This window comes from Leptonychotes weddellii, chromosome 1 (assembly GCF_054177405.1).
Source record: "Leptonychotes weddellii isolate Sample4059 chromosome 1, ASM5417740v2, whole genome shotgun sequence".
Lineage (NCBI taxonomy): Eukaryota > Metazoa > Chordata > Mammalia > Carnivora > Phocidae > Leptonychotes > Leptonychotes weddellii.
In genome coordinates this window covers 26431822-26443802 of record NC_138369.1, presented here as the reverse complement: position 1 = coordinate 26443802, position 11981 = coordinate 26431822, and the positions used below count along the sequence as shown (strand labels likewise).

The following is an 11981-nucleotide window of genomic DNA, read 5'->3' as shown; positions in this document are numbered from 1 at the left end:
CTCCATCTTAAACTAAGTCTAAATCTTCATTCTCACCAATTTTTAAAATGAGCACAGTCTTTGTTGTAATAAGACCCAGCTCACCCATCTAACATTAGAGCGCCCTGTGGTTTTTTTTTTTTTTTTCCAGTATGACATCGACCCGCATCTAAGCAAGTATCTTAATGTTCCCCTTTGCACCTCTTCTATTTGAGAAGGACTCGTTAATTCATGTATTTGTTCCTTCAAGATTCACCAAGTAGCTACTATACGTGCTGTTCTGGGTGTTCGGGATACTATACAAGACAGGCCGGGCTCCTGCTTTTAAGGATCTGACAGGCCAGTAAATGGCCACATGAATTGTGGGTTTATGTGGCACTTACAAAACATGTATAAAGTATATGTGCCTGTTTTTAACCTTAAAAGCATGGAGAAAACATCTGCTTTTTTGTTCCTCTCTCTTTTTTTTTTTCCTCTAGGACATCTTTGGCTCACTGACATTATAGTCCTCTATGTATTGGGCTTTACCACAGACGGCCAAGGTCAAAAGGTAGCAGAGAACAGCCAAAAGAGGCAGATTTTTAAATAATTAAAATTTGTCCCTATGCTCACTGGCACCTTGTTATAATTTTCTTTTTAAAAACTCTTGGTTTGCACAAAAGACTATCAGAATGGGAAGGAACTTTAGGGAACATCTGGTCACAGTGTCCTCTTTTACTAAGTAAGGGAGAACCTGAGACCCAGAGAGGAGGGGGCGCAGCAGCAGGACTAGGAGGGACACTCATGACTGTGACCCCCACATCAGCTTTTCTACCACTGTCCCTGGCATATGCCACTGTTGGGACGATACCCTCCCCTCCTCCCCTGGCCTCCTGCTAGTCATTTGCACTTTGTTCAAGGAAGACCATGGGCTGCCGTCTGCACGGATGCAAAAGTTCCATTGCCTTCCTCCAAAGGAAGAATTCCTTGGGAAATTAAACCTAAAGGACACAGAGAGGCAAGGAAAAACATGTTTTTATTTTTACTGCTTCTCTGCTTTCGCTCTTACTGAGTCCCTTTGGGTTCCGGAGCTATGCACGGCAGCCGTGGCCGCTTCCTCTTCTCTCTTACTTTGGAGGAGAGTTTGTTGTAATCGGGTATGATCCTCAAATCACGGAGAAGCTCTTCGGGAGTGGTTTTACATCCCACTCATGTGATCATAGAAAGGAGTCGGACCGCACAATACAGGCGTGGGGTGGAATCCTGGGTTTTATCTGCCCCTATTGCTATGGGACCCGACCTCTTCAATTTCATTCTCTTGTATGAGATGGAGTCGGTAGCACAAGTATCTTACAGGTGTTTAGGGGATTAGGTAAAAGACCATATGGTAGTACTTGCGTGTAGTAGATGCCCTATCGGGGGCAGCTGTTAATAACAATGATGATAACAATTTGTCTAGAATCAGAGCAAGTAGAAAGAAAGACACATGCAGGCTGCCTTCGTATCTCTGAAGGACTCATGCGCTTCTCTAAGTCTCACAGGAATGTCTTTAAGAAAACTGGTCTCATTCTGGTCCCAAACTGCTATTTGAGAAAACACGAGGCTCACTCAAAAAAGGTGGAGGACTTTCTCAGAGCCACATAGCTGGTGGTGGCAGAGCTTCGAGCCGAGTCGGGTCCTCTGTCTGTCTGGTCCACTTCTCTGGGTCGATGATTTCTCAAGGGGCATAGCCTCCCAACGACTCAGTCTGAACACTCACACACAGTGGGGGAAATCAAGACCACAAGAAGCCTCTCTTTAGGTATAGTTCATATGTTGTCAGCAAATGACTATGAAAAAACATCAGTATGTTCACTGTTCTTTACATTCAGAATTGTGGATAAAGTATTGAAACCTTGGAACAAGACTGCATGGTATTCCTCAAGTGTGCTGGAGGGGAAGAAAAGTCCAGACCCACTTTATGCCACGGCACTTCCAGAATTTGATTATGCACAATTGTACCCCCAGAGGATCAAAGGGAGGTGTGAATCCACGTGGCCTAGATTGGAATTAGAGGAAAGGAGAATGGCACAGTAAATATTTTAGGCCTGAATTCTCTGGGTCACGGTCTCCCCCTGTCCATGCGCTGGGCCACCCTTTCTGGGTCCAGCAGACTGGTCTCCCCAAGAGCACTCATTAGCTCTACTGATGCTGAAGGTCAGCTGATGAGCAGGACTCCTGTTGGTTTCCTTCCAGCCCTTTTCCCCTTTCTTACAAAGGACTATTTAAAGCACAATTCCTGATCTCATACTTGGACCCATTTTTAGACACTAGAATAAAGAAAATTAGGGGTTCTAGGACTGGGTATGTTTCTGTCACACTCACCAAATTGCAAGGGTACTTGCAGCTCTTGGATAGGAATATTTTATCTATATTTAATCACAGGAAAACTTCCCAGGGAGGCTCAGGTTAGCTCCTTTTACACATTGACAATGCAAGAAAGGTTTCACTTAGAATAACAAATGAGATTATTCCATCAAGACGCTTTTACTGAGCCCATACCTGAGAAGCAAATAACATTACCTTCTAGTCCAAGTTACAGATTTTGTTTTAGAGATTTTTGTTAATTTCCCCTGTTGATCATTTCTTCCCCAGCTCCTCCCTTCTTTCTTTGAGAACCTGCCCATATACTTTGCAAAGACTCAGTTCCCACAGTCCCTGCTGCGTGGGCGTGTGATTTGCTTCTCTAAGTGCAGACAACTAGATCAAAAGTCCCTACTCAAAGGCAGACAATCAGATTCTCTCTCTTGGGGATTGGGATTGGGTTTTTAAGCTGCTACTGAGTGCCTGTTAAGCATTTAAAGAGAGAGGTGAAGTTAGCAACTGGGGACATTGTATTTGCTCTTGTGCCAAGAATCAGAAAGAACTGGTTGAGAGATAGAGATAAAAAGGGAGATAGAGATAGGGATAGAAATGAGAATGAGGGAGCACAGGTCGGGGGGAGGGAGGGAGAGAATGCAGAATAATGACCAGATGTAGACAGATGCAGAGACAAGAAACCAATTCATTTAAGAGAAACTAAGCACAAGATCTTGTCCTTGCTTTCTATTACTGCTTCCAGCATTTTGTGCCCATTAATTGCATTCTCTGACCTTCCCATTTCGTTATATGCCCCTGTGATAAATACAACCCTTCCCTTTTTCCTTTGTGTGTGTGTCTATGTATGTGTGTGTGATTGAATGGGTTTTGTTCCTTGCAACCAAGAAATCCCAAGACAGATTCGCATCCATAATCTCACCTCTGATGACCAGTAACATTTCAAGATGGCACCTCTGTCTTAAGAGTAGAGCTCCTGGTTCTGGGACTAACACCAAGAAGTGACGGAGGCCTTTGTGATCTAGTGTCTTAGCATCATGCTCATTGATTTATCTGTCACTAGTGCTTCACGTGCTTTGGCTCTGTTTTCATTCTTTGCATCAAGCTAAAATAGACTCTGTAATTGATATCCTCCTCAGAGGAGCGTGACTTTCCATCTGGGATGGATTTTCAAAATTCTTACTCGGATCCCAGAGGGTTGGAATGGCTCCAACATTCCTCATCACACCATTGGCCAGCACCTCTTTTTCCCTTCTCTGAAAGGTGTGAATTTGACCTTTTCATTGGTCACCAAGGCTGCCATATTCAGCTACTTGTGACTAGGATACAAAGGGCTTTGAGGGAGAGCAGCCCACAGAGTTCTATTTGAGGGATGCCAAATGGTTCCCCAGGACCCAGCTGGTGCCTGTCTCTTGCCCCGTGCTTGAAATGTGCACAGTTATTTCTGGTGAATTATAATATTATTGCTCAAGATGAAATCTAATATTAAAACAAAATTAGCCATGCCCACAGAGAGGGCAGAAAACTCTCAAACCTGCCAATTATGTGACTTCGGAAAAATCAAAACCTCTGTCTTTCAGTTTTCTCATCTGTAAGATGCTAATACTAAAACCTACCTCAGAGGGTTGTTATGGGGGTTAAATGAGTTAATATTTGTAAAGCCCCTAAAGTGGTACCTGGCACTCAGTATGAGTCCTGTTGAATACTTGTACTTCCTGTTAAAACGGTGATAGAGGTAAAGTCTGGCGCTTTTTCTTACACGGTATATAAACTCTTACACTTAGAATGTCTGAGGTTTGGGAAGTGGAAAGGGCCAAGGAATCGGGTCTTGGTGGGTTGGAAACACTACAGAGTGAGACCAGGGGTGAAGGGCTCCCTCCAGGAAAGAGTTTCTTCACATATGTATCTGAGGCTTATGGTGTTGAGCTAGGAAGAAAAGGCAAGATAATGAGGAGGGATTTTGGAAGTTACAGTAATTTTACAATGAGTAAAAGTCTTTGTGAAAGTCTGTCTGAAGTCTCAGGCATTGACGTGTGTGTGTGTGTGTGTGTGTGTGATTTAAACTCAGGAACACAGGCATGGACATAGGGGATGTGGGTCCTTGAAAAATATCCGCTTTTAGAAGATATTCTCAAAAGCTTGTTGGTTGGCAACAAAAAGTTGACAGACATTGCAAGGATATTGGGGTGTTTTGGTTTTAAGTCATGTTTATTTAGGTATAATTCACATAGAGCAAAATTCATCCTTTTTATTGAGTGTACAGTTCTAAGAGTTTGACACATGTGTGCACTCATGTAACCACCACCACCACAATCAAGATATAAAACATTGCCATCCCCCCTAAAAAAGTTCCTTCATGCCCATTTGTGAACAACTTCCCTTCCCCGCCACAGTTCTGGTAACCACTGATCTCTCTCCCCTCTGGGTAGTTTTGCCTTTTGCAGAATGTCAATAAAGTTTCTCTGACCTTTGAGCCCATGTCAGGGGATAAACTCTTCTACTTTCCTGATTTCCTTATCACAGTTCTGATTATACTGTATATGCAACTAATACATTGTTAAATGTCCACCTCTTCTGCTAGGCTTCTCTGCAGGCAAGTCTGAGGGCGTAGATTATGTAGCTAGCTCATTACTGTATCTTCAGCAGTACCATCAAGTAAAGGCTCAACAAACATCACTTAATAAATGAATGAATGAATAAGTCAGTGACTATAAGGAAAAGTGTTTTAAGTCACTATTGACTGAGCAAAAGCAATTTGATATCCATTGATATCAAATCTATCCTATTGTAAAGCACCCAGACACCATACTATTCAAACATCCTGAAGCGTATGCATATACTTTTGGAGTTACAGTGGATCTAAATATTAGCAATCAGAACCATCCCAGGCAGTTCCAGATTCATGATCAGTATGCTCAATTAATTAAAAATAAAATGGAAAAATCTTTAAACATTTAACACTGTCTACTGCCATTATTTTGTCTAACAGCATTCTTTAAAGCTATTTAATTCATGATTTTTACACTCCATATATTTTGTAGCAAATCTGAAATTACAGTGATGCTTAAGAGCAAAATCATGAAATCCTCAAAATCAAGCTTATTTTCAGTGTGCTTGTCGAGTTCAGAAAGGAGGTCTTTGTATTTGGGTTTGGTTTCTTGTCCCTGTGAGAATAAAGAATAAGTGAAAACCAAATTCATTTTGCCACATCAGTTTTACAGATAACAAGTGATAAGAAACACGTTATTAACATGGTTTTGTAACATGTTATAACATGTTATTAATAATATCATGTCAAGTTGCTACTAGCTGAGCACCGTGTTAACTCTTTTCATGGGTTATTTCACTGAATTTCCATGGTGACCTTACTGAATATACTATTATTGTCCCCACTTTACAGATGAGCACCAGAGATTCAGTGAGAACTAAGTAACTTGCCCCAACCTAGGCAACTATTGGTATGGAGCCAGAATTCATAGTCTTGGCTTTCTGATCCTGGAGCCCACACTCTTAACAGCTATCTGCCTCTCTAGAAACACAGATACGTTACATCTTCAGAATTTCAAAATATAATCTTTGTTTTTTTAAATATAATCTCTGTTATGGGAAGTATTCATTCTGTATTGCACTGAACAATAAAATTGTCCAGAAATGTGAAATAAAAAAACGCTAATAGAAAATCTGTGCTTTGAAAAATTGTTCAGCATTTAGTTTGATCATAAATCACCCCAAGTCCATAGTCCTCATAAATAGATTGAAGGAAAATATATGAGTAGTACATACACGGAGAGGCTTTTTAGTTTCCAACCACAGCTTGTGAAATATCTTCCCAAGTGGCATTAAAAACATTAAGGTCATTTGATTGTTATTCTGAGCTATGTTTGCGTTTAGTTCAATCCCAAATGCTCACCCCTCAGCTAGCTGTAAAAAGCCATCACAGCAATGACTAAGGCCCTTTAGGAATGATGATACATTCCTCTTACAGGCTAGACCATTCTTGTTTCTCTAGGCTCTTGTTTCTCTCAGGAGGTCACACCTAACAGTGAGGGCTAAAGGAATTCCCCTGCCTCACTTCAAGACAGCTCAGTGCTATTTTGAAAGGGTCAGGTCCAAGGCAGAGAGAGGATTACTTACTATTGGAATGGTACACAGCTGAAAAGTCAGAAGTGGCTATAGATGTCTCTTCTTTTCTTTTTAAAATTTTATTTATTTGAGGGAGAGAGAGCAAGCATGAGCAGGGGGAGAGGGAGAGAATCCTCAGGCAGACACCCTGATGAGCGTGGACCCACCACGGGGCTCGATCCTAGGACCCTGAGATCACGACCTGAGCCACAGTTGGAGGCTTAACTGACTGGGCCACCCAGGTGTGCCAGATCTCTCTTTTTTTCCTGCACATTGGAAGAGCACAGGAGCTGACCCAGGTCCAGGCCCTCTTGGGGCCCGACCAGCCATCTTGTTTTGTTTCTTCTTCTTCTTCCTTTTTTTTTTTTTTTAAAGATTTATTTATTTGTTTGAGAGAGAGAAAGCATGCACTCGCACGAGTCGGGGAGAGGGCAGAGGGAGAGAATATCCAAGCAGACTCCTGCTGAGCAGGGAGCCCGTGGTGGGGATCAAACTCACAAGCCATGAGATCAGGACCTGAGTTAAATCCAAGAGTCCCAAGCTTACCCAACTGAATCACCCAGGAGCCCCTTGTTTTTTTATCTTCTTTTTTTTTTAAAGATTTTATTTATTTATTTGAGAGAGAGAATGAGAGAGAGAGAGAGAGAGCATGAGAAGGGAGAGGGTCAGAGGGAGAAGCAGACTCCCTGCTGAGCAGGGAGCCCGATGCGGGACTCGATCCCGGGACTCCAGGATCATGACCTGAGCCGAAGGCAGTGGCTTAACCGACTGAGCCACCCAGGCGCCCTATCTTCTTAACAGTGCATTTAAATGCTCAGTTTTATTATATCCGACTGACTATAGAGGGTCAAATTCCCCCAAATTATGTTAGGCTCATGAGAAAGGAGATGTTCCCCTCAGAACCCAGGCTTCAGCCAAGAGATCCATCTCCATTTACCAGAGAACTCCACATGGGGATGCAGGAGAAAGCAGGAGAACCGAGGGGCTGCCATCTTTAGGCATGGACTCGAGTGCCCCTGCCTGCCTTAAGGTATCTCACAGAGCTGGGTGCTCGGTCCAAGGCAGCATTCTGACATTACTCTGTGCGTTTGCCCTGCGTGAAGTGAAGCTCATTGCTATTAATACTGAGAATGTCCCTGAGTCCCCTGGAGTCCCCTAAAATGTGGCTTCTTTTGGGTGCCTCTCATGTAGAGCAGAAGACAGGACTGCCTACGAGGCCCGGAGATCCAGGAATGGCTGCCTTTCTAGAGTGTAGCCTACACTAAGGGACCCGAGGCTGAGGGTCTTTCCCAATGATTTGGCTTTAATGTTTTTCCCTTGGCTGTTCTCAGAAGGGGCGATGAATTATAGCAGTGCCCCTCTCCTCATCCGAGATCTCGGGAGTTTCAGTGTCCGGGGTCAACTGTGATCCCCAAGCGACCATTCTGCGTTGACCAATCGTTAGAAGGTCAATAGTAGCCTCGCTTGAGGTCACAGGGCCCACGTCACTCACCTCCCTTGGTCTCAGTCAGGTGGCATTTTATCATCTCATGTGGTCACACGAAGGGTGAGCACCCTCCGGTAGAGTATTTAGAAAGACCACATTCATATAACTTCTACTAGAGTATATTGTGATAATTGTTCCATTGTATTATTGTATTGGGAATCTCTTACTGTGACTAAGTTATAAATGAAACTTTATCATAGGCCCGTGTGCCTAGGGAAAAGCAGTCTGTAGAGGGTTGGGTTCTGTCCCTGGGGTCAGGCATCCATGGGGGCCTGGGAGCAATCCACGCGCATAAGGGGAGATGACTGTACATCAGGATGACCCTCTGCTAGGTGCTCATTTTCATGCTTGTTAAAAGCTCTCTGAGGATTTGCCCAGCCGCCAGCTAAGAGCCCTTTTTCTCTCTGGAATTTGTCATTTCTGTAGGCCTCTGATGTAGGCAAATGTTACAGGATTTACTCACCCACGCCTTCCTTAAAGACTCCCTAGAACTTTTTACCACTTGTCAAATCCCGCCTGATAGTTTTGGCTGAAAAAGTCTTTCTTTAAAAAAAAAAAAAATCAAAGAATAATACAAATGATACTTATCTTTCTTGTAATTGAAAATGTGTGCCCTTTGACCTACATCACTTCACGTCCCTTCCCCCCAGCCCCTGGCAACCACCGTTCTAGTCTCTGTTTCAATGAAATTGGGTTTTTAAAAAATCACTTATTTGTGGATCCAAAACCAAGGTTGATTTCTCACACAGTCTTTTAAAATAATCAGAGATTCACAAGAAGTTGTCCCCTTGACCCAGCTTCCCCCCCAGTGGATGACACCTGATATAACTGTCCTATGGGAAAGCCCATACATTTATATTTTAATGGAATTACAATACTTATCTTTTTAATCTCTCAGAACACACAGAGCACCTTACAGACTGCTTTTTTTAAAGTTTTTTTTCTTACTCTACCTGCAAATAAATATTGGTGGTCTAGACTCTGCATGAGCCCCTCTTTTCTTCTTACACATTTCCCCTAGGCCAGCACTTCCCAAAGTATGCTTGCAGAATGTAATGCAATTTTAGGTGATGCAGGAATAAATATTAAATATAAATTAATAGTCATCTATTCTTTTACTACCTTCCACTTTTACCCACCGAATTAACATTTACAATAGTGCTAAAGTATTCCTATAAATTTATTTAAGTAGAGAGTTAAAGAAAAAAGTTCTAAGTGAATTATCATACAGGTTATAGGCAGATAGAGGAAAAATACTGAAGGTGGTATTCAAGTGACTGAAGGTTGGGGAATATGCCTGTACGTAATTTAGGTTCGTGACCCTTTATCTATTGCTACCTCTGACTTCTATATTGCCAACACAAATCTCTATTCTGACCTCCCAAGTCATATGCCCTGTTGCTCTGTTTCTCCTCCAGCATGTTTCATGGACATCTTAAAATTGACACATTCTAATGGAACTCATCACCTCTCCCCCCACCCCACCTCATCTCAAATCTGCTTATTCTCCAATCTTTGTCTTCTCTGGGAATAAGGCCACCACCCACTTCTTCCCAAGGTCAGAAAGTAGGGTATCATCATTTGCTTCTCCTGTCCTTCAGCCCTACAGCCAATCAGCTATCAGATCCTGTTCATTCCACCTTCCAGACTTCTCTCCTGTTCATCACCTATTGTCCTTGGTTTGGATGCTTCCTCACACTCTCTCTTTGTCCCTCCCTCACCCCCACCCCAATCCCATCTGTAGGTGGTGTACCTTCTTAGTCCTGGACTTAGAGACCATGTCTGGCTTCCTCCTGCCCTCAGGCTGTACCTCTGTAATTTGACTTTTATCTACCTCCTCAGCCTTATCTCCTAGTGCTTCCTTCTTTCCTCCACCTTCTCACCAACTACTTCCCAGCACCCCCAGGTCTTTGACCGGCCTTACAGGCTTACCATTCCTTCGGCTTGGAATAGTATCATTCTCAGCCCTCACCCACCTCCCTTGCATTACTAACACTTGCTCATTCTTCAGATCTCAGCTATACCTTTATTTTCCAGGAGTGCTTCTTGGACCGACTGCCCCAAGATGGCCCCTCTGTTTTACTCTTTCAGTGCATGCTCTACCATTTCACGGTTATTTGAATATTTGAATATTTCTAATTACTTTTTCAGCATGTTTCTCTGCTCTGCTGGATTGTTAGCTTGTCCATTGTCTTAACTCCAGTGCTCAGCTCATTTCCTGGCTTATAGTAGGTATTCATTAACCATTCGTTGAATGAAACATGATTGTTGGCTCTTTGGGTCTGCCATTAGGGCATGGCCCCCGTTTCTTCATATCCATTAATTCACTTACCTCTGTGAAATTCCTAAATTGGGTCTGCAGCAGATCTTTGGCAATAGCTTTTCCAAGTTTACCATCAGGATCAGAAGAATTTCTGAAAATCAGAGCGATGGTGGCAATGGCTTTTTCCAGATCTGAGCCCTTCTTGAGAGCTGTGAGGGAAGAAATGATATAGTCTAGGTTAGGAATGACTCTTCCCCACACACAGGGTTATATTTTCCAAGGGAACCAAGGGGCGCAGGGTTGGAAGATGTATGTCAGTGTGGCCCTGTCCTTGGATTCTTTGTCCTCTATCTGGGAGTGGGCTGTACGGACATCTGGACCTGGATCTTTAAATAATGGAAACAAAATTTCTTCAGGAGCAATAAGAATTAGTAGAATTAGGATGAGATTTCCCACTTGTTTGTCATGTGACCTTGGGAAAACACTTCGCCTCTCTCAGCATTGGTTTTCTGATCTGTAAAATATTTAAGCAGTACCTGCTATGTGCTAGGCTCAGTCCCTGGCATTGAGGGTACCACACTGAATAAGACAAAGTCCTGCTCTTGTGGAATTTATGTTCTATGTCAATCAAAGCATCACCTCACGTCAGTGTGATAAAGGAGGATGGCATCCAAAGCAAGCTCTCTGATCATGATGGATAAGGGACCCCCTTTGACTTAGCCTCAGACAATAGTGATTTCCCAGCTGGTCTCTCTGGCTTAAACTACTTGAAAGGGTGGTGCTAACTCATTCCTTTCCAGAGCACCCAGTGAACTCTGAGAACTGCACAAGGTACAGTGGAGAAAATTGTTCTCTATCCTCTTAGGCCCTAGCACATCCTATATTATAGAACTTCTCACATATTACAGTTATTGCATTTTTAATGGTCTTTCTTCTCAACTAAAATGCAAGCTCCATGAGACCAGGGATCCTAACTTTCTTTCTCACTGTTCTCCCAGTGGCACAGATTCCTGCTAGTAGAAGGTGCTTATACATGCCGTTTAATGAATGGAGAAGAAAAGAAAAGAGAAACAGAATCTTACAGCTTTTAGCCCGGGTAACGTGCAACAATTGTCGATACAAAGAATGATGATCCGACAGAATAACACAACTTTTGTTTTGAGCACTTACTATACTTCTGACATTTTCCTAAGGGACTCAGCACCCAGAAGTGACGCAACAAGATGTGGCCTCTGCCCTCTTACAATAGACTTTACAATCTAGAGAGATAATAAGCAATAATCAAGAAGAGAATTCATATGTATTTGTTTATGTATATATTCAATAATTATTTGTCTATATGCGTATATATGATACATATCTACAACTTGTGATGTATGAGGCAGAGAAGGCACAGAGAGAAAAAAATAAAAGAAATACATCTGGGAGGAAAACTACTTAGGTAGCTGGTCTTGGAGGTCTCTGAGAATAGATGAACATTTATGCTAAGAGCTAATGGATGAGAAGGATCCTGCCCTGTAAAAGCATTTGTGGGGGGAGAGTCAGGCTGGGACTAGGGCTGTGTCAGATGTCCCAGGCTCAGGGAGCAGAAGACGTGAAGGCTCAGTTCAGAAGGAGTCTGGCACGTTGTGGGAGCTGGGAGGAGACAGCTGTGGTAGGAACCTAGGAAGGTGTTTGATTAGGAAAGGAGACGAGACTGGCCCATGCAGAGCTTACAGCCCCTGGAAAGGAATCAGACTTTCCTTCGCAAATATTTTCTCCCAGTCTGTCATCTGTTGGGTTTTTTAATCCTTTCAA

General features: G+C 42.8%; 1 protein-coding gene across 1 annotated transcript in view; it reads right to left on the bottom strand.

The window, feature by feature from the left end:
- Positions 1–4594: 4594 nt before the first annotated feature.
- The window catches only part of SNTN (sentan, cilia apical structure protein), a 14823-nt gene continuing 7436 nt past the window's right edge, over positions 4595–11981 (bottom strand). Inside the window, exons 3-4 of the mRNA XM_081803124.1 lie at positions 10254–10393; positions 4595–5477 (exon numbers count right to left, since the gene is read on the bottom strand). Of these exons, the coding sequence (XP_081659250.1) occupies positions 5319–5477; positions 10254–10393 (299 nt within the window). The 3' untranslated portion in view covers positions 4595–5318. The remainder of the gene's footprint in view (positions 5478–10253; positions 10394–11981) is intronic.